Source organism: Phascolarctos cinereus, unplaced genomic scaffold, assembly GCF_003287225.1.
Source record: "Phascolarctos cinereus isolate Bilbo 61053 unplaced genomic scaffold, phaCin_HiC Scaffold_2;HRSCAF=192, whole genome shotgun sequence".
Lineage (NCBI taxonomy): Eukaryota > Metazoa > Chordata > Mammalia > Diprotodontia > Phascolarctidae > Phascolarctos > Phascolarctos cinereus.
The window spans coordinates 158,046,994-158,070,867 of NW_027555625.1; the positions used below are offsets into that span (position 1 = coordinate 158,046,994).

Genomic DNA, 23,874 nt, shown 5'->3' on the forward strand with positions numbered 1-23,874 from the left:
GTACACATGAGAAACGTCTGAACTTTATCAACCTACATTATTGCTATTTTTTAATGCCCACATTTCCTTTGGACTCTACAACTTGTCTCATGAACACATAAACACTTATTGTATATAAATACAACTGACTTTCTTTACTACCATGTAATGGGAAAAAGCACCAGATTTGGAGTCAGAGGACCTGGATTCAAATCCTACTTCTACTTATTACTCTCTGATGACACTGCATAAGTCACAGTTCCCCATCTCTACAAAGAATATGAGAAGATTGAATTGATCCTGTATCATTTTCTTATTGATCGTACTTACAATTAATTGCTTCTGTCATGTAACTGTTTAAGTCTTGGTTCTTCGTCTCTGAACTTGGTTCAGAATTCAGTTTGTCTGTAATGGGTTAAGTTTAAAAATCCAGCTCTCCTGCTAATCACTGATCTATTCTTGTCTCCAGGAATTTAGCTGACCTTGAGGAATACATGTGAACACAAGAGAGTGGGGTCTAATATCTTTACCCCACCAAGCTATCCGTCAAGGATGTCTGGTTTGCTGTCCAAAAGTCTGGCCCATTATCTTGCACCTGGACTCTCAGAAGGGAGGGAGAGGGTCATTGCTAGTCCCCATTACCAAACTTCCAGCCAATCATGCTGTTCCCTGCTCTTCAGCTCTATGACCAATTATATTATCCCCAATTCCATGGTGTCATCAACCCCATTCTGTTCTATGTTCTGTTCTCCCTAAAACATAAAAGGGGAGCTGTCCTTTTTGCTTGAAGACTTTGGCATAAATGGAGGCAAGCTATTTATTGACAGACAGATGGCTCTATTAACAAATGTTATCTTGCTCAGAGGAATGTGCCTCAGTTTATCTTTTTGTTAAATTTCAACCATAACAAACAGATTGCGCTTGATGTCTCCTAAGCTTCCTTCAAAGCTCTAAATCTATGATCTTATCACCTTTACAGTGCGGGTGTGTGTACAAGGCTGGCTGCTAGGTTGTCAGAACATAAGGATGGACTATGGCAACTCTGTGAGGGGAACATAGTTCTTGAGACATTCATTTGAGTGTCTACTCCTTAATTTCCAGGAATCTCTGGACTGACAAACCAAAAACTGTGGTAAGACATAGAACAGCTGCTAAGAATCTGCATCCTGTGGGCTGGGATTCTGGTGTCTTTACCATCAGAGCCTAGCTGGGTGGAAGATGAATGACTTTAACCCAGGCAGTTATGCCTCACATTTTACTAGTTAAGAGCTGGCTGCCAGTCAAAGGAGCTGTCGTTTGGTGGTTTTCAGAGGTCATAGTATTTGGTTTACAGTAGTACTATGGGAAACTAGGTTCATGCGTCATTTCTGAATTATAATTCTCAGGCCTGATATGACATTTATTTGCTGGGGAAAGGCAAGCCAGTGGTATTCCTTATGGTGTCTGATAAAGGGCACCTGTACATGGTGTTAAAACTGGCACATCATAGGAGGGGCAAGGCAGGTACCTACCTCTCTGTTAATATACTCTGGGAAGAAGCTTATTGCTGGGATATTAGCCACAAATGAGTGCTTTAGGCAGTCTGTCAAAGCGTTAAGCATCTGAAGCCAGATGCTCGAGATTTAAATCTTGGCTTTGATACCTATGATTTGTATGACTTCGGGTAAGTCACTTAACCTCTAGGTCCAAGTTTCCTCTGTAAAACCTAGTTGGACTAGGTTGAGGATGATCTGTAGTATCTCTTCCAGCTTTAAATCCTATTATTCTGTGATCCTTCCCTTATGGTTCAAATAACTGTTGTTCAGTTGTTTTAGTCATTTCTGATTCTCCATGATCCCATTTGGGGTTTTCTTGGCAAAGATATTGCAATGGTTTGCCATTTCCTTCTCCAACTCATTTTACAGATGAGGAACTAAGGCAAACAGGGTTAAGTGACTTGCTTAGGGTCACATAGCTAATAAGTGTCTGACGCCAGATTTGAACTCAGGAAGATGAATCTTCCTGACCTGAGGCCCAGCACTCTGTCCACTGTGCCACCTAGCTTCCCTTCCCTTATAGTTCAAAAACCTCCAATAAATAAAACAGGTCTGAAAAATTCATGGGCTACCAGAATATTTGATAGAATTTCTGGTGCAGAGCAGGTCTTTGCTATTCTCCCCACACCCTCCCCCCCATTTTCTCTGACTGTTCTGAAAGTGAAAAAAGTTCAGATTAATAGAGACCTCTGACAGTGCCCCCCTCTCCCGCTCTCTGGAATGCTTCCTTTAATGGGCATGAAGCTATTGCTGTAAAATCCCCTACCTCTGTGGCCAGCTGAGCTTGTTTTTTAATCTTCAGACAGAATGTTGAGACTCATCCTTAAGCTGGTCTTCCCAGGAGGACATGAATGTGCTAATATGGGCTGTTTTTAACTGCTGCGCTTCTATTTTGTGTTTTTTAATTGAGTGTTTTAAATTTTGTATGTGCACCCGAAGCCTTTTAATTGTGAAAAGATGCAATTTTATAAATCGCAGGAAAAAGCATACACAACACAGTCCTAATGATTAAAATCTTCAATTGCAGAGATGAAACTAAAACAGCAGAGTTAGCCCAATTTAGAACTCCAAAGTGGAATTTACGAAAAAATGTAAAAGGGGATGTATGTGTGTGTGTGTGTGTGTGTGTGTGTGTGTGTGTGTGTGAGAGAGAGAGAGAGAGAGAGAGAGAGAGAGAGAGAGAGAGAGAGAGAAATACAGATTGAAGTTTTAATCCCAATTTTATTTGGATCTTCCTAGTTAGAACAGCTGGAATGGAAGTAACATTGGAGAAGTCAGCATAGATAGACACACCAATGTTTTTCATGTTGCGTATGTTCAGTAATGGAGGAGATTAGTTGCTCACTATGTATTATGTTCATTTGCCTATGTTCCTTCTATCCACCGATCATGGGGAACTGTAATGGTGGGAAGTAGGGATGAGAGTGGCCATATAATGAGAAGACAGGGCTCACTGGAAAAGACCCTGATGTTGGGAAAAATTGCAGGCAAAAGGAGAAGGGAACAGCAGAGGATGAGATGGATGGATAGTGTCATGGAAACAGTGAATATGAACTTGGACAGACTTGACAGAGAGTGAAGAAGGCCTGGGATGCTGTGGTCCATGCGGTCATGATGAGTTAGACATGACTAAACAACAACAAGGGATAAGATGCTCAGTTTAGCAATTTCCCTAACTCTCATCCCCTTTACACTTGAACTTACTAACCCTAATGAATGCAATAAAACCCATGCTGAGTGGGAGCCATTGTTTCATTGGGGTAAAGATATTTAACTTTTATCTAAAGTGAGTACTGAACCTATCATATCTTCTACTCTTATCATACATTTCCTTGATGGCATCTTTTACTCCTATTTTCCAAAGTTCCTTTGATAGGATTCCTATGGTAGGAGGAGAAACATAGACTGGTCACATGATGAGGACAAGTGATGACAGGTGGGGAGCCTCATTGCATGGCTGGGAAGAAGAAAGTGAGGGAGGCCTCATATCAAGGGAGTTCCTTGGGGTGAACTTAGGGGAGGATGTGGACAAAAGTCACGAAGGATAGGCTGGAATGACTGAATTATGATCTGCATTGTTTGGAGGGAGCTCCCAATATAACAGATTAATTTGAATATTTGAGAGTACTAAATCAAGAGATACCACCAATGCTTTGTTTAATAGTAATGAGGCTTTTAATGGATAGGTAGCTAGATGGCACAATGAATAGTGAGTTAGACTTGGAGTCAGGAAGATGAGTTCAAATCCTGCCTCAGACACTTACTAGCTTTGTAACTGTGGGCAAGTTCCTTAACTTCTCTTACCCTCAGTTGTCTCATTTGTAAAATGTGGATAATAATGAGAAGCTATTAGGTGGCATAATTCCTTCCTTTGGTGACCGTACCTCATGTGAGCTCTTTTCAGACTTGACTCCATTCAGCTCCCCAACATAGGATTGTTGTGAGGATAAAATGAGATAATGTATGTAAAGAGCTTTCAAAATACAAGCTATTATCATTATAATTTACATTACAGGGCATTATAATCCCATAAGGCTGGTAGTGCAAGTATTAGTATTCCCATTTTACAGATGAGGAAAATAGGCACTGAAACATTAAGTGAGTTGCCCAGGGTCGCAAAGCTAGCAAGCATCTCATGCAAAAAATCAAGCTCTTTTGGCTCCAAGGCTAGCACTTCTGTCAGGCCACAGTGACTCATGGTGCCTTAGCAGTACTGGGTACACAATCATTGCCCAGTAATTACTTGTTGAGGAATTCCTTTATTGATTGGGATTCTCTGAAGGAAAGACTTTTTGGAAAGCCAAACCAAAGCTTCTGTCCACCAGAGGTGGCACAAGCCATTTTGTTGCTTGCAATCAACACCACAAAGTCTGCTTAGGGCAAACAGCAAGGACTTCACCCTAAAATATGAAGACAAATTTATCTGGAGGAGACAGAGACTCTGAAATATTGTAAAGTTACTGCTGGAGAGCTGAGTGGGGCTAAGTTAGGAAAGAACTCACATAGGGTATGGCTACAAAGGGGAGGAATTACATCATCCAGCAATTTTTCATCTCATTTATAAAAATTTCATTGATTTGTTTTAGTTTTACACTTATATTTCCCAGTACCTCATTTCCACCTCCCAGAGAACCATCCCTTATCACAAAGAATAAAAAAGAAAAGAAAGTTTGGGAAAACTAACCAAAACATGGAAGAAATTTGACATTATTTGTAGTCTTCCATACCCATAATTCCCCACCTCTGCAAAGAAGGTGAGAGAAGAGACTTCTCATATCTTTTCTTTGGGGTCAAGTTAGGTCATTATAATTTCACAGCATTTAGTTTTGATTACAATAACAACAACAGAATTCTTGCTAACTATTTGTTAAGGTCAGATCATCTGTTTCTATATTGTTGAAGGGGAGTAAAAAGGTTTTCAGTACGCTCTAAATGATCTAGAATAAAACACTATCTACCTTGTCAACCTCTCCTGCTAATTACTAAAGTCAAACATTTTATATCTTCAAAAATTTGTAAAAAGTGAAACTAGCACTGACCCCCCCATCTGAAACATACGTGACAGTAATTTTCCATGTGGAAGGAAGATTTTATCTTTTTGTTGATAAAAAGAAGAGAAATAGAGTTATCAGGATCAAGAAGACGCTCCCTTCTTTCGAATGGAAAAACTGGAAGTCGGAGTTGGAAGAAGCCTTGTTATTCTTAATGCTCTGGAGAAGTTTTATTAACATCTGCAGTGAAATACTGCTCTGTGTCCCTCCCACCCCCCCAAGTAATTTCCCCAGAGTGCCACAACACATGGAATCTAGAAAGAGCTTTGAGAAAGAAAGCAGGGGAAAAGCATGTATTACTTACTTCATAATAATGATGTAGATAATGTACATTAGCACTAGCACTAAGGACTCCCACCTGCAAAAATAGTAAAAGCAAGTCACAATACATACAGAATTGGAACAGAAATGCTTCTGCTATATATATATAAAAAATACATCTAACATTGATTTAGCCCCAGTCGTTACTAGCGTAGACAAGATAATCTTACACTGGCTTGAAAATGTTTCCAAGAATCTCCTGTCCCTGAATAAGAATCCCTACTACAATATTGCTATTGTAGCTACAATATCAGTTGTACAGTGGCTGATCTCTAGTGAGGGGGAGCCTCTGGAAACAGCCCATTGCACTTGGGAAGAGCTCAAATGATGAGGAAAACTTTTTACCTGAAATCAAGTCTCTATTTTCTCCTCTGAGACATCCATTTATTATTAAGGACCTACCGTGTGCAAGGTTTTGGGGGTGAGATGAAAATGAAACAGTTCCTGTTCACAAGGAGCTCATATTTTTTTGGGTGGAGATGATGTATATGTAATATATATGTATATACATAATACCCACATATGTGTATGTGCAATAGAACTAGCCTAAACACTTTCTGAGGTGAGAATTCTTTAAATAAATAATTGAAGACACTGACTTTATTAACCTCCCAAGACTCCTCTTTGGAGGGTGTTAAACCTCCCTAATTCCTTTAGCTGATTCCTCATATAGCAGAAACTCAAGGCTTTTCATTCTCCAGGTTGTCTCTTCTGGGGCCTTTCTGGTTTATCGATGTTCTTCCTAATTTGGCTCCCCACCCTCAGGTAGGCTTGGCCTTCCCCTAGACTTTGGGGGAAGGGAGGTGTGACTCTTGATTGACCGAGATATTTCTGGGAGAGATGGGACAAGGAGAGAGAAGGCATGGACTTAGAATGGCGAAAGGAAGAACCTCAGAGTAGCAGGCATATGGGGAGGAAGCCGCACTCTAAAATGTCCCGTGATTCCCAGAGCCCTGTGAAGGTTGGATTTCTCAGGTAAGATCTTTCTTTCTTTCTTCAGTCAAGCTGATATTTCATTTCATTTTTTGGGGTGCAGAGCTCCCTTTACTCTTGCAGAGTAGAGCTGTAGAGCTTGCCTGATTGATGAATATCTGTTTTCTATCTGTGATTGTTTTCTGCTCAATGAGCATTTGGTGGGAGGGAGCTAAACTGGACAAGATTAAATTAACTACTACCCATTAGGTTGAGGGCAGCTAGGAGGCACAGTGGACAGAGTGCTTTCATATTCCCCAAACTATATTTTTACCAATATTCATCCAATTTCAGTGAGCTGAGATCCTGGTAACATAGTGGAGGGGAATTTATAATCCATTCTTTAAAGACTCCCTATCGCCTCTAGTATATCAGTCTAGCATTTAAGGCTCTCTACTGCCTGGCTCTCACTTCTATTTTCAGTAATATTTCATATCCTATCCCTGAGCTGTCAATGAAAACATCTGTAATGACTAAGAAACTTTAGCAGTGCAATCTAAAGATTGAGTAGTTTTAGTTATTCAAGGTAAGCCAGTAGAAATTGAAACATAACCTTATTGGAGTATCAAATGAGAATCAGCAGATCATAATCCAAGTTCACATTTGCCATAAAGAGAGAAAGCTCAGCAGAGATGTTTTTACTCATGGAAAGTATATATGGGATGGCTTTTGTTCCAGTAGGCCTCATTTTGCCAAAGAGATACTTGCACTGCTGGGGTGGGGGGAGAGCAGTGTCCCACCAAATGAAAGTGACCCTTCTTTGCTGTGGGTATAATTATTTCTGTAAGTCATAAAGGAAAAAGTCTTTTTTGAAATTTTAGTTGGGGAGGGGTGTGAATTTAAATTAAGTCTGTGCGTATATTTCTGCACAACATACTATTGTTAATAGTAACTCACTTATAATGGGGTTTAAGGTTACATGGTACTGTCCTTGCCACAATCCCATTAGGTAGAAAGCGTGAATATTCAGTCAGTAGTTTTCAATCTTGTCTGACTCTTTTGTCTGATCCCATTTGAGGTTTTCTTGGTAAAGATATTGGAGCTGTTTGACATTTCCTTCTCCAGGTCATTTTACAGATGAGGAAACTGAGGCAAATAGGGTTAAGTGACTTACGCAGGGTCGCCTAGCTAGTAAGTGTCTAAGGCCAGATTTGAACTCAGAAAGATGAGTTTTCCTGACTCCAGGCCGGGCAATACCTAGCTGCTCTGGTATGAATATTATATTTCCTTTTTCAGGTGAAGTAATTAAACTATTGGAAGATAAGTGACTTGCTCTGGGTTCCACAACTAGTTGGTGCCGGAGTTAGGATTCAAGCAAGGAAAATCATAATAAAACTAGCTAGCATCCACATAGCATTTCTAAGGTTTGCAGAGTGCTTTACTGTTGTCTCATTTCATCCTTACCACCACCCTATGAAGTAAGTGCAATCATTGTCTCCATTTTACAGATAGGAAAACTGAGGCAGAGAGAGATTAAATAAATCACCCAGGGTCACACTGCTAATAAGTGACTGAGGCAGATTTGAGGCAGGTTTTTCTAACTCCAAACCCCATACCCTATCCATCTAGTTGCCGAAAACCTAAGTCTTCTGATTCCAAAGCCAATAAATACTCTCCTCACTATACCCTGCTGCTTAGACAGGAGAATAGTAGCAGAATAACCAGTGACAGACATGTCACTGGCCCTGCTCTTCCCACACATCTGCAAGACACTCATTTATCCTCAATGTGGGTATAAATGTTCTTCTTGAGAAAATGCAGTTTTACAGTCATAAAATAAGCTTTTTTGGCCTTAAAATGATATTCTAATTAGCAGGACAGTAGCATTTCCGAGTCACATTCCACATGCAATTCAGAAAAGTTTTTCTGTTTTATTACAGTGACAGCTGATGATATTCCATATGTGAGGTCCTCTCACCCCTACTCCCTTCTGGGAAAGCTGTGACAAGGAAGCCTTTTGCTTTCACTCAGGTGGTGCTGACATTTTGCACAGCACAAAAGGTGAGAAATTTCCTACTACAAATTAGTGGAATTGCAGGAGTCCTTTGGATACCACAAATGCTGTTGGCCTATAATTGTTTTACAATATGGAAGGTGTACATGGGCCCTCATTGTATTCCTTCCCTTTGATGCTGAGGATCACCTGGGCCAAATGATTGAAGCCCGTCAGTGTGATACTTGGGATGGAAAGCATTTTTTCCCATCCTACTTAAATAGAAACCACAACCATTGTTTTAGCTTGGCTTGCCCAGTGCTAGGGACTTCAACACTTTACAGTTATTGGGCCTTAATCATAGTGTGTGTGGAGGGGGGGAAAGAGGTGTATTTTCTGTTTTATTTTACACTACAGTTGAGTTTTAATCATTAATAAAATTATATTGTAATATTCAACATATAGGCCATTTATTTATATTCAATAAATATTTTTCAAAAGAATATCATTTAGGGCAGCCAGGTAGTGCAATGGATAGAGCACCAGCCCTGAAGTCAGGAGGAGCTGAGTTCAAATCCGGCCTCAGACACTTGACATTTAATAGCTGTGTGACCCTGAGCAAGTCACTTAACTCTTTTGCCAAGCCCCTCCCCAAAATATCATTTAATAAAATTTCCTTTAACCTAAAAACTGAAACTTTGCCAGTGGCATCTACTGGAGCTCTCTCTGTGCCAAAAGGATATGAGTTAGAAACTTCTTGACTTGCTTTTTTGGATAATTTCATCTTTCAAAAAGTGAAGAGATCAACAAGGGCAAATTCTAATCTGTATCTGATTGTCACTAATAGAGAGGGGAAAGGGAACAAGCATTTGTATAGCACCTAGTATGTGCCAGTACTGTGCTAAGTGCTTTATAAATATTATCTCAGGTTGCTAGAGTGGAAATGATGGGAACCTTGAAGGGAAGTGACCATGCCATCCTAGAGTTTATGATAAATGAAAGGAAATGTGTGTGTAGTCTGACATACACCCTAGATTTGAAGAAGGCAGATTTCAGTAGGTTTGGAGGAAAGACAGGCAGGTTACCATGGAGTAAAATGCTTTAGGGGCCATTAACCAGGAGAAATGGGAGATGCTCAAGAATGACATTCTGAAGATACAATGGCAAGCAATTCCTTTGAGGGAGAAAATGGAATTTTAAAATTCACCAATCAACTTATATTTAAAAAAAAAAGTAAGATGGAAACAAGGCCAGTTAACAGAAGATGAGTATAAGATGAGGCAACTCTTATTCTTAAATCATGAACACTGAACTGAACACAATACTTCAGATGCAGATGAGTGGGTTTATCACTAACCTTACTGGGAGCCAAAGATTACATTTTCCTCTTTTGGCTGGTTCCTCCCACTATTGACTTACATCAATCATTCAGTCCACTAAAACACCCAGCTCTCTTTTCAGAAAAACTGCTATCTATGCAAGATTCCCCCATCTTATATTTGTGAAATTGATTTTTGTATCCAAGTGCAAGACTTTTTACATTCATCCCTACTGGATTTCATCTTATTAGAATTAGCCCAATATTCTAGCCCAATGGTGGTAAATTCAAATAGAAACAGAGCCCTGAAGGTTCTGTAAAGTAGTTTCAGGAATGCTCAATAATAATAAGAAGAATAAGATAAGACTGGTGAGATAAGGGCAACAAAAATTTTTATATAAAAATTATAGCAGGTAAAAAAGGCAGATAAGAGAATGGATTCGATTTTTGCTTAGGATGGATGGGAAGAAAACTGATGACAGAGAAACGGTGTAACTGTTCAATTCTTATGTGTTTCTCCACCTTGATTTCTCTGAAAGGAGAATAAACTCTGCTCTGGAAATGAAAGAACAAAAATTACTGCCAGGAAGTTGCTACTCAAGATAAGTTACCTGGTCCAGATGAATAAAAACTGACATATGTGATCACAAAGTGAGTCATATCTGAAAGATCATGGAAAATGGAGGTGGTATTAGATCAGAGAAGGGCAAATTTCCCAGTTTTCAAAAAAGAGGGGAAAAAAGTACCTATAGATTACAGATCTGTGAATTTGACTTCAATCTCTGGGAAAATTATTGGAAGGATTATTAAGGAGATTGGTTGACAAATATCTAGAAAGGGAAGCAGTGATTTTAAAGAGCCAACATGGTTTCATCATGAGCAAGTCATACCAGACTAGCTTCATTTCTCTTTTAGACAGGATTTTCGATAAAGTATCGTTTCCTCTTTTTGTGGAGAAGATGGTGTGATATGGATTAGACAATGGTACAGTCAGACAGACTCGGTAGGTTTGCGGTTAAAGTTCAGTGTCAATACGGAAGGAGGTCTACAGTGGAGTATCCTAGGGTCTGCACTTGGCCCTGTGCTGTTTAACATTTTTATCAATTACTTGGATAAAGGGAGAGATGGTGTGCTCATCAAATTTTGAAATGACACAAAGCTGGGAGTGCTAGTTAACACACAATGAAAGTGTTAAGATCCAAAAGCATCTTGACTGGCTAGAACAAAGGTGTCAAGCTTAGTTTAGGAGTGGCTGAACTAGATTAAAATGTGATTGGGAAATATTTAACAAATCAAATAAAAATACAACATGGATAATGTGGTTTTCTAAGTCAATATGCAGCCTTCAGGGCTCTGTTTCTATTTGAATTTAACACCATTGGGCTAAAATATTGGCCTAATTCTAATAAGATGAAATCCAATATGTATAAATGTAAAAAGTCTTGCACTTGGATACAAAAATCAATTTCACAAATATAAGATGGGGGCATCTTGCATAGATAGCAGTTTTTCTGAAAAGAGAGCTGGGTGTTTTAGTGGGCTGAATGATCGATGTAAGTCAGCGGTGGGAGGAGCCATCCAAAAGAGCAAAATGTAATCTTGGGTTCCCAAGAAGGTTAGTGATAAACCCAATCATCTACATCTGGACTACTGTGTTCAGTTCAGTGTTCATGGTTTAAGAAGGATATTTATAAGCCGCAGACTAATCAGAGAAGAGCAACAAGGATGATGAAAGACCTTGAGTTTCTGAACTATGAGGATTGAATTGAAGGAACTGGGCATATTTGGTCTAGAGAAAAGAAGGCTCAAGGGGAATGTGATGGTTGTGTTCAAGTATTTCTAGGCTGTCCTGTGGAAGACTTGCTCTATTTGACCCCAGACTAGACACTAGCAGAAACAGGAACGATGTGTGGAAGTAGCCAAAAAGCCAATTTTCTAACAATGAGAGATGTCCAAAAGTGGAATGGTTAGCCTTTAAGAAGTGATAGATTCCTCTTTCTTGGAAGTCTTCAAGAGGAGGCTAGATGCCTTGGATATGTTCTGGGGGGATTCCTTCATGTGTGGGTTCAATTAAAGAGCCACTGAGATTCCTTCTACCTCTCAAATTCTGTGATTCTGAGACCCCAGTGCCAATGCGCTTTCCATAAAGTTATGCTACTTTTTATACCGGGTTCCTTGGTTTCCTGCTTCTGAATTTCAGTTTCTCATTGATAAAGTCACTCCTTAATGCTGGACTTCTCTGACATTGTGTGCTTGCTTGAACATCTCTCAATGGTCACTGGAACCTCTATAGATCTTCTATTCTCTCTTATTTGATAAGAAATCTTATATCTGGGACTCTGTCCAGATCAGAGGTGAGGAACCTTTTAGGTCCTTGGGTGCAGCCTTTTGAGTGAGTCCAAGTTTTACAGAACAAATCCTTTTATTAAGGGGATTTGTTCTGTGAAGTTTGGATTCAGTCAAAGGTCCACATCTGAAGACCTAGAGGGCTACATGTGGTCTTGAGGCCACAGGTTCCCCACCCATGGTCTAGACCATGACTGATGGTGGTTAAGGGGTCCTTTCCTTTAGATTGATCAACTAGTTTTAGAATGCATTCTTTATCCATGTTCCTATTCCCTAGATCAGAGGTGTCAAACCCACCACCCCCAGGCTACAAAACAAATCCAAATTAAGTTAAAATGTAATTGGGAAACATATATTTATTTAGTAAAATAAATATATAACATATATAATGTTAATTTGTGGTTTTCTAAATCAATAGGTGGCCCACAGGAATCCCTTTCTATTTGAATTTGACAGCAGTGCCCTAGATAACTATATTGTTGCCGGAACCCCTTGTTTAGTTCCATGGATTGCACTTGAACTGTTGAGTGGTACTAGATTTTTGGTAGTGGTCTTTTTAGCATGGTCCATATCCCCATTTCTCAGTTCTCAAAAATGACACTTTGTTGGGGAGCCCTGGCAGCATGAGGGTAGTTGGGAAGGATTTCTAGAGACATTGGAAACAAGCCTTGCCTCTTTCACAACTTTATACTCAGGGCTAGCCCTGAAGATTAGCACCAGGCTATCAGAGAGGCAATATCTCCTAGTGGATGGAATATTGGACTTGAAGACAGAAATACCAAGGTTCCAGTTCTACCTGTGACATTTACTAACCATAGGGGCAAATTGCTTCACTGAGCCTCAGTTTCCTCATCTATAAAAGGGGGACAACACTACCTCTAGTACTCAACTGAATGCTTGCTATGAGGCTCAAAGGAGATTGTTGTTCAGTCATTTTCAGTTGTGTCTGACTTCTCATGCTCCCATATGGGGTTTTCTTGGCAAAGATACTAGAGTGCTTTGCCATTTCCTTCTCTAGCTCATTTTATAGATGAGAAACTGAGGCAAGTAAGGTTAAGTGATTTGAGCAGACTCATGTAGCTATTAAGTGTCTGAAGCTGAATTTGAGTCCTCCTGACTCTAGGCCCAGCACTCTACCACAGGAGTAATGCTCTTCAAATGTCAGTGATTCTCAGTATGAATTCTCAAGTATTCTAGGAAGCAGCCACTGCAATTTTATTGAGACAGATTTGAAATAAAAAAGCTGCTATTTTACCTAAGAAAATAACAGAGGCCATGATATTTTCTGTTTCTTTAAATAGAGATGCTTTGAATTAGGGTTAGGGTGTGATATAACTAGAGTCAGAAGACCTGAGTTTGAATCTCAGCTCCAGTACTTATTTGCTGGGTGATCTCGGGAAAATTACTTAATTGCTCTGAGTCTCAGTTTCCTCGCTCACAAAACGAGGGAGTTGGCCCAGATGATGTCTAAAGTGCCTTCCCTATTTAGATGTTATGATCCTAGGTGTCCTCAAAACATATACTCTGAAGGTAAATAACCTGCTGTGGACCTGGTAGAGGAGCTGATCACAAGCTGAGGGGAACTGAAATCAAGTCCTTTACCTCGGTTCTGATCACGTAATCCACTTCAGCACAATTGGTTACCGCATACTGAGAAAAACTGGTAATACATAATACATTGGCACTACTAGCTCAAAGGCAATGCTTTGGGCTATCATGTAGAGTAGAGGATTTGCATTGCATCACCAGATGGTTACAATGTACTCAGGAACACCTGCTTTGTTTTCCCATGTTAAGACAATACTAAGCTAAATTTCTGATACAAGATGCCCATGACAATACATTGAGCTATTGCAAAGTATTTCCTAATGTTTCTAGAAGAGCCTGGAGCAATGCGTTGCTCTATGGGATCTAGAAACAGCTTCCTTTGACCAAAACATAGCAATGCTTCACATAAACTGAATATTGGCCAGTAGACATGTGAGATATATATATATAATATTATATATATATATAATATATATATATATATATATATATATATATATATACACACACACACACACATATATACATATATGTACATATGTATAGAATATATAAATTTTTGGATCAGTCCAATGATTTCAGCAGTATAAAGAACCCCTAATGAGGAACTTTCTCTCCCAATAAAGATCAATGTTCTGCAAATTATAGTTTTAGCATGTTGCCTGAGGCACTGAGAAGTGAAATTGCCCAGGATCATATACAAATTATATGGGAGAGGTGGGACCCAAACCCATTGGGAGTCCTTCTGAGTCTGAGGCCAGTTCTCTATCCACTGTATCATGCAGCCTCTCATCTATTATCTACAAATTGGTAATTTCTGTGATGAATCCCCCCAAATCCCTCATGCAGGAGCCCCCTGATGTTGATCTGTAGGCATTGTTTTTGTTGTTCAGCTGTTTTTCTGTTGCCCCATTTGGTGTTTTCTTGGCACAGACACTGGAGTGGTTTGCTATTTTCTTCTCCAGCTCATTTTACAAATGAGGAACTAAGGCAAACAGGGTTAAGTGACTTGCCCAGGGTCACACAGCTAGTAAGTGTTTGAGGTCTGGTTTGAACCGACAAAGATGAGTCACCTTGACTCAGGCCTGACACTCTATCAACTGTGCCCAAATAGCTGCCGTTTACAGTCAGTTATACTGTCTCTATTCAAGCTGCTGTAAGAGTGGAGCTGTCTTTTTGCATAGATTGTAACCCTGGGCCTCATCTAGCTCCATATTCCCCTATGATATCCTTTCTGATGATAAAGCACCCAATTATAATGCCCAGAAGGTATAAAATCTGCTTTCCTACATTGTAAGGAACATCAGGGCACAAACCGATTGCGTGTAGGTAAATGACTATACAATCATGCAGTATAGTTACAACAACCAGGTTCAGCTTAAGAGATAATTCTGTATGCTCCTTTCTGAGCTGCCCACTCTTGTCCTGTGTGGGCGATTCCCCTCGGTCCCAAGCTTTAGAAGAAACCATGATCTTTTTTGGTGAGGCTTTTCCAACTCATACCCCCAACACGCTTTTGGCAGCTACCCCCTCACATTTCTGAGGGATTTGCTCACTATCCCTGCATTCAATGACCAGAATTTACTAAACTCATATTTTTCCCAAGGACATGGCCTAAGTCAGCCTCCATGAACTTCTATTTTTCTTTCATTTTATGACATAAATTTTCCTTCTTTTTGCCTTTTAAACTTTTATCAATTCCCTCATGATTTGAAAAGTTCTCCTAGGCAGCTTCAAGTTTTCTGCTTTACAGTCCTTTCTCTCTTTGACTCCCAACTCAGTTTCTCTCAGATTAGGTAGGGTGATATTCCCCTGCCCCCAGATCAGCTCACAATTCTTATTAAGATTGCTCTTCTCCCAGTCCAACAGGGACTCACTCAAATATAAACATACAGGATTTAACAGCTTAAAACTTCACAAAGACTTTTAGGACACCCTGTATGATTGGGAAAGAGGGAATCTGATAATCTACTTTGATGGAAAAGATTTATTCATATTGTGAATGACATCACTATTAAATGCTGAAAGGATGTCATGTTATCTCAGAGATGTAAAAACTAGGTCATTGTAGACTTGGTGATTTTTAGTCAGGCAATAAAAAAAACAGAACATAACAAAATCAGAATATAAACCACGGTCATTACTAAATAGCTCAAGATTTACTCTTCGATTCTAATGGTTTATAAAACTTTTCAAAGAATCCTAATGTTGTGTATAGCCAATATCGAGCTTGCCATCTTGGGGAGGGAGGGAGAAAAAAAATGGAGCTCAAAATCTTATAAAAATGAATGTTGAAAACTAAAAAAAGTAAGTAAATTTTATTTTCCCTTTCCCCCCTAAATATAAATAAATAAATAAATAAATCTGAATGTTGGAAGTAACCTTAGAGTTCATCTGATCACATATTTTAGGAATCCCGGGAAAAATCTCTGAAAAGTAGTTAAACTGTTTCTCTCTCTGCTTGAATACTTCTAGTGGCAGGAAGTTCACTATCTCAGGAAGCAGCCCATTCCATTTTTTGATAGCTCTAAATGATGAAAAATCCTTTCACATATTGAGTCAAAATATGTCTCTCTGTAAATTCCACCCACTGATCTAATTTCTGCCTTTTGGAACAACACAGAATAAGTCTATTCTCTGTTCCACATAATAACTCTTTGAATATTCAATGGCAAACATTGTATCTCTCATTTTTCTCCAGACTATACCCCTTTAGTACCCTCAAGTGTTTCTCCTGTGACATGGTTTTAAGACTTAATCATCCTTGCTCCTCTCCTCTGAACCCACTGTGGTTTGTAAAAATGTTCCTTTTAAAGAGTGTTAGTCAAATATGTAAATTACGTTGCAAGTGTGGGCTGATCAGAACTTACTAACAGGAAGGTAGGACCATTAATTCCCTTAATTTGGACACAATATTACTAATAATGGGTATAAGATTGACTTAGCTTTCAGCAGCCAGATCATAATGAGTTCATATCAAGATTGAGATAAGCTATAATCACAGGCCTTTTTGTATGAGTTGTGTGAAGATAGAACATTTCCAGTCCTATGTTTGAATGACTGATTTGTTTTTACCTAAAAATAGGCATTTATTTCTATTTATTCCTATTGAATTTCTTCTATGATTGGAATGGTTTCCTTGAGAGCTGATGGGTTTCCCCTCTTTGGGGGTTTTAAGAGGAAAATGGTCAAGTATTTGTTGAATATGTCACAGTGCAGCTTTATTTCACATATGGTTTGGACTAGAATGCTGCTGAGGCCCCTGACAACCCTCACATTTTAGGATTTCTTGACAAAATGTTGACCAGATTCTTCAGTGTGCTTCCATTTGAAACCTTTCTTCAGGTTTATGTCAGTTCATCATTCACCATTCTTTAGGTGGTGGTGTTTAGCTAGCTATGAATTCATCTGTTATATTATCGTCTAGCTCCATTTCTTTATCCTGTTGACAAGGATATCAAGGGACCCATTTTGTCAAATGTCTTGCTGAAATCAAGATACACTGTCTCACAGCATTTATCTCAGTCTTGATAACCGTATCATAAAGAAGCAATAAAGTTACTGTGGTATGAATTTGTAGCAGTGACACAATTGTACTTACTGAGTCCACTACAAATTTACATTGTTTAATGTCACCTTGATGCCACAAGGCAATCCTTTTACTTCTTTCTGATTGATAATCTTGCATTCTCCACAGGAACTGTTCCAAACCTTTTCTCTCTTCCCCTTATTCTTTCTTGTGCTTCATGTAGCCAATAAGTTCCCAAGTTTGGTAGATTCTATCTCCACATCATAAACACTATCCCCTTCCCTCTGTTGATATGGACACCATTTTATTTCATGCTCTTATCACTCAGCTCCTAGACTATTTCCTAATTGGTCTTCCTACCTTAAATTCTCCCTCCTCCCCCCTCCATACTCTATATAGCTGGTAACATAATATTGTAAAACATGGGTCTGGTCATGTTACACCCTTGCTCAATAAACTCTGCTTGTTCAGTTGTCTGATTCTTCATGACCCTGTGGACCATTACACACTAATACTCCATGGGGTTTTCTAGGCAAAGATACTGGAGTGTTTTTACAGATGAGGAAACTGAGACAAACAGGGTAAAGTGACTTGCCCAGTGTCACACAGCAAATAAGTAGCTGAGGTTGAATTTGAACTCAGGTCTTCCTGACTCTAGGCCCGGAACTCTATCCACTGAGTCACCTCGCTGGCTCCATATCTCCATAAACTCTAGTAGCTCCCTATTATCCCTATAAGGAAATACAAACATTTGCTTGGTATTTAAAGCCCTTTAAAATTTGGCTCCAACCTACCTATCCATTATTATGCATTAGTCTCCATATACCCTACAATCCAAGCAAACTGGCCTTGCTGTTCCCCACACAGGACACTCCGTTTTCTGTTTCTGCTATCCTGATGAGGAAACTGATGCTCAGACACATGAAGTTACTGCCCAAGGCTGTAACAGTTGGTAGGAAGTGGTAGAGCTGGGAACCCAAATCCCTGACTACAAATCCAATAAATTATGGTTACTACTTTCTTTCATGGCAGCTAGGTGGTATAGTGGATAGAGTGCTGGGCCTGGAGTCAGGAAGACTTATCTTCCTGAGTTCAAATCCAGCCTCAGTTTCTCATCTGTAAAATGAGCTGGAGAAGAAAATGGCAAACCACTCCAGAATCTTTGCCAAGAAAACCCCAGATGGGGTTGTACAGTTGTACATGACAGAACAACAACACTTTCTTTTATAAATACTCACAAATCATCTGTTTATTCTAGGGTCTTACCAGTTATTCATGTAAAACCTTCAGGTTTAGAGTTTCTGCCATTTGGAATTCTATGCACTTCCTGCTCCACACTTTTTTGTACTTTTTGAAAACTAGAACAAAATTTGCCTATCTCCAATCTCCTGTCACCTCTCCCACTGTATATGATTTCTCATGATGATTATCAACGACTACACCATGATTGCATCTGCACATTCTTTCAGTACACTTGTTTGTGATTTGTCTGGGCTTGGAGACTTGAATTCATTTTAAAAGGCTAGGTGCTCTATTATTCTCATTTGACCTGTCTCAGATTTCAATTTTCTCAATGATATGTATTCTACATTTTTCAGAATGCAGGTCATTCTTTTTTTATAGAAAAACATGGAAGTAAAATGGAAATTGTATAGCTTTTTCTTCTTTAGTCCTCAGTAACATTATACTATTTCCCCAAGAACTGGGCCTGTTCCTTCCTCGTTCAACTTGTTTTGAACACAGTAATGATAACAAAAAATCCCAACCAAAATTCTTTATTTTCTTTAGAATTTTAAAGAGTATCAGGCCATCCTGCACTTTGACTTTCTTGATACTAGTCTTATAGATTCAGAGTATTCATACATAGTTATATGACCTTTTCATCTTCACAGCATGACCTTTGTAAATATGAGATTATTAGAGACTGCTATGCATCCACACTGGTTTCATATGCCTCCTTTGTTACTGCAGTGTCAGAACTTAAACTTTTTGACTCCCTCTCTTGGTATCCTCATGACTTGAGGAAAATTAGAAAAGAGTTGCTGTCAGTGCATTAGGTAGATCATCTGTGGTGAATTTATGGGAGAACACGAATAAGAGTCACACAGAATGAGCAAGCATGAATGGGTTGAGATCTATATTATTGGACCCACTGCCTACACTGATGAAATCACAATTCTATCGGAGAATTAGAGAAACTCCAATTATCTTTTAGTTACGGGATTACACATTTTTTTCCATGAAACTATTGTGATTTGCTAAATGTTTAGAATACACATCTGGCTATGCTCAATGTTCTTTTCTAATAAGGTCAACTTTTCCCCAAGATTCCCATCATTTCCATATCAAGAAACAATCTAAATCCCAGTCCTGATACTTTACTACCTCACTGACCTTGAATAGTATTTCCCCTCTCTGGAACTCAATTTCTTTATCTATAAAATGAGGAGATTAGACAAAATGATCTTTCAGGTCATTTCTAGTTCTAAAGCCTTTCCAGTTCTAAATCCTGTGAGTTTATGACCTTTCTTGGTCAGAATGAAGCCCAGAATAGGTATTCTCATTTCTTCCTCTGTCATCTGAGCAATGAAATTCCAACTGGGTCATTGAGACATTATCATATGTTTTATTTTTAGCATAATTGGACATTTAGTAGTCATTTGAAAATCTGAACTTTCCCCATCATTCCTCTTTTTTGCCTCTGTGCTGGTATTGGTATAGAGACCATAGAATTAGAATTTGGAAAGCATCATGTATGTGCTTTCGATGATCTGTGTAGATGGTCTGTTGTATGTTCTCACAATATCACTTCTATTCCTTTCTCTCATTTTATACTCACCCAAGGATGGGGTCAACACTCTGTGTCTTCCCTCAGGTTTATGGATTCTTATAGATCTATATAGCTCCTTAACATACAAGATTATTCCTGTCCCTTTTCACCTCATTAAAGGTTAAAGGTATAGCCTTTCAACACAGTTATGAATCTGATCCCACACAGTGATCAGATCCAATTGGATCATGATACCTATGAGAGTGTATTTATTTCTTTGTTTTGAATTTGCAAGTTTGATTTATTTATTAAACTGTATACAGGTGCAAGGTAATTATCCAAAGTCATGCAGATTTCCTCTGACCTTCTTTCTTGTTATTTTTCTCCAGAAAATTTCTAGGTACCTCCCTCTGTCATGTTATTTAATTCTATGTAACATGTATTTGGTTTTACAGCTTTATCTGAGTGGTTTCTTTTTCCCTTTACCCTCAAATTTGAGTCATCTTAATTTTGGTAAGTTTCCTGCCAGACTCAGAATCAAAGAGTTGGGAAAGACTTCAGAGTTCTAACCTGTATGTACAAATAAATCCCTCTCCAATATCCCTGACAGGGAGTCATCCAGCCTATGCCTGGAGACTTCCAATGAGGAAGAACCCACTAGCTCCTGAGACAGTTCATTCCATTTATAGATAGCTCTGATAAGTAGAAAGTTATTCCTTATATATAGGCTAAAAGTCCTTTCAAAATCATTATGAGATACACTGGGTCCCTCATTAGAGGCTCCAAATTCTGCTCACACCAAACGCCATGCCATTTTGTACCACTCAATGTCAGTTATTCATCCTATGATCATGCTTTCTATTCGAGTATTACAAACTTCACTGGAAAGAAAGATGAAAACAGTATCCCTATCCCCAAATCCTTTAGTTTCTTAGCTATGGCTTTAGAATAATCACTAGACATATATTTCAGATGTGGGTTGGTTAGTTGTACCACATGCGCTCGCAGGTTCCTTCATGAAAAATTCCCTGACCAATGTATCTCTCTGTGATATCAGTAAGTACTAGTTGGTACTCTGGGAATGATTTTGTGTTTGGGTGCCATGGAAACTACCTACGCAGCTTTTCTCTGAAAATGACAGCTGTGTGCGCCTTATGATTCAAACACCACCCAAGCTGGAAAATGCATAACCATGAATTGGCACTCCTTTGTCAGTTAAACATCACCTGTTGAACACCTACTGTATTGTTCGTGCCAGGGGTTTTGTTTCCTCTTTTCTCACAGAGAATCTGGAATACTTCATCTTAGTATTGGTAACTCTATGCTAGAACTTTAACGTTAGACTTTAGGATATGTCACTTCAAGAATGAAAGGAAATGAACACACTTCTTTTATATTCCAAGAAATATTAAATTCCCAGAAAGATGTGATGGGGATAGGTCCTAGAGCTTTGGCTATGACAAAACCTTTTGATTTTCATCTTGGACTCTTTATAAAGATTCAGCAAAGCCATGACTATGGAGGCAACACTTGAGTGCTTAAGTTAGAGTGAAGATGAGTTCAAATGCCACCTTTGACTCAACCTCTTTTAATCTCTTCCTTATTTCTAAAATGGAGATAATGGGGTAGGGGAGAAGAGAAGAATACAGAGCATTCCAGGCACTGGGCCTCACTCTTCTTAGGAAACCTCTTACTGAGCCTAAGAAGTGTTAATTCACTCTCTTAGTCTTTTCTTCATAACGAGAAAGTCTAATTAACATAGAAAACCATTTTAAAGAGTCTGTTTGTCCTTTTGCAATAGTTTCTTACTCCTGTCTTCTCTATTATTCACCTGGAGGGGCAGGAAATTGAACAAGCTCAGTGATGGAACAGAGGACAACCACCTGCACTCAGTGTTTTCCTTGGAATTACTAAAACCACAGGGGTACTCATAAACACATTACATTTTGAAAGCAATTCATTGTTCATTGTATTGAAAGGGGAAATTGATAACTGACTTTGGAGGTTTGCCTTTCCATGAAATTTTAGAGTGGAAAGGGCTTGAAGATAGCATCTAATCTATAATCTAATTTACAAGTGGGGAAACTGAAACCCAGAAAGAATGAAATCTTTGCCCAGGTTTTGAGCTAAGTAGTGGCAAGAGCCAGGATTAGAATGCATATCTCCTGATTTCTGTCTCAGTGGTCTTTCTACTACACCATAGTAACCTACCTTGTCTCTCTCATTTTAATTTTTTTTTATTACTTCAATCTCAACTCCACATAATAATATACTCCATTGACTATACTCATGGTGTCTTTCCATGAGAATCTTACATATTGGTGAAATGATATTCCTGGTAAGTCCACTTTGATAGATCAAATATTTGAGAAAAGTTAATGAGACTATACCATACACTGAATTTCTATTTCCATTAAAGCATGTCTGGCCTAGTTTAGAACAAACCTCAAACATGGGGACTTAAACAGTTTGATCTGAGTCCAATTTTTTTTTTTTGCTTTCCCATTTATTTATCCTGGGTTACAAAATGATTTCTGCTTTTCTTCTTTTTTTATGAAAAAAAGAAAAAATGTTGATTTTTTAAAAAAGCTATAAAAATATCTTGAGAATCAAGCAGCACTTTAAGGAATTAAAGCTAATCAAATCCATGGATCCAGTTTCTTTTAAAATATACATGGATCTCCAAATAAAAGGGAAATTATTTCTTATAACGGTGAACTTGATTGGTTGAAAATGCACTCAGGAGCTTCAACTAGCCAGGGTTTTCTTTGCTTCATACAGGGCCACAGATTAGTAATTCCTACTAGGTTACCAATTATAAGATGGATGACTTGAACATCTGTATTATTATCCCATGAAAGTATGGCCTGAAGTTCTCTCTTCCTTCTTTTTATAAGAACTTCACTTCTCCAACGGGAAAGAAGGCTGCCTGAATGAATAATGGCAACTGTATTGTTCCAATTGAACTCAACAAACATTTATTAAATGCCTACTAGTTATAAGGCACCACAGTAGGTATTGGTGACAATTTTTTTTTTAATGATGCCGTTCCTAGCCTTAAGCAGCTTACATTCTATTGTATTAGGTCAGAGAAGGAAGGCAATACTACATGTATGCAGTTAAGTAAAATTTGAGGTGTAAGATGCAAAAATCTTCATTATATTTTCCTTACTTTTTATGTAGTTGTTGATAATCAAAGAGGAGGAAGTTAGAAGGTAGGAAATAATTATACTTACCAAGAAACTTTTTCATCATATATAAACTGTGGAGAAAAGAAAAGATATCTTAGTTATATGAAGAAACATAATCAAATTTACAAATTGTTTACTATATAATTTCCATAAAGCAGTAATCAGAGCTGCACTGTCCCAGGAGCAATGGACCTGTGGGTACCCAGCTGTACTCGTCAAACCTATATGGATGGTCCTGGGGGTAAGCTTGGCAAGGAGATGGAAATTCAGCTGTCTGTTGCTTTGGTACATCCTGCTAAGCCAGACACTCAGTCAATTATCATTTATTAAATGCATACTATGCGCTAGGCATTGTGTTAAATTCTGGGGATACAAAGAAAGGCAAAAGACAGTCCCTGCTTACATGAAGCTTACAATCTAACAGGGGAGACTATATGCAAATAACTATGTACAAATAAGTTGTATACAGGCCAAATGGGAAATGATCAACAAAAGGAATGAACTAGAATTTAGAGGGATTGGGAATGGCTTCCCACAGAAGGTGGGATTTTAGCTGGGACTTACAGGAAGCCAGGGAAGTCAGTAGTAGCAGTGAAGGGAGGGAGAGCATTCCAGGCATGAAAGATAGCCAGAGAAAATTCCTGAAGCTGAGAAATGGAATGTCTTGTCCAGGAGGCCAGTGTCACTGGATAGAAGAGTATGAAACAGGATTTTGTATTTGATCCTGAAGGTGATCAGAAACTGTTGGAGTTTATTTTGAGTGGGGGTGTGCTATGGTCAGATCTGTGCTTTAGGAAAATAACTTTGGTGGTTGAATGGAGGATGGACTAGAATGGGGAGAGATTCATGCCGGCAGACCAACCAGCAGGTTATTGCAATAG

The 23,874-nt window shown here is 38.7% G+C and overlaps 1 protein-coding gene across 2 annotated transcripts in view; it reads right to left on the bottom strand.

Moving 5' to 3' along the window:
- Positions 1-23,874, bottom strand: part of SLC24A3 (solute carrier family 24 member 3) — a 745,252-nt gene that overhangs the window by 71,105 nt on the left and 650,273 nt on the right. For both annotated transcript variants that reach the window (XM_020986733.2, XM_020986740.2), the window contains exons 8-9: positions 23,039-23,064; positions 5,370-5,423 (exon numbers count right to left, since the gene is read on the bottom strand). In XM_020986733.2, the coding sequence (XP_020842392.1) occupies positions 5,370-5,423; positions 23,039-23,064 (80 nt within the window). The remainder of the gene's footprint in view (positions 1-5,369; positions 5,424-23,038; positions 23,065-23,874) is intronic.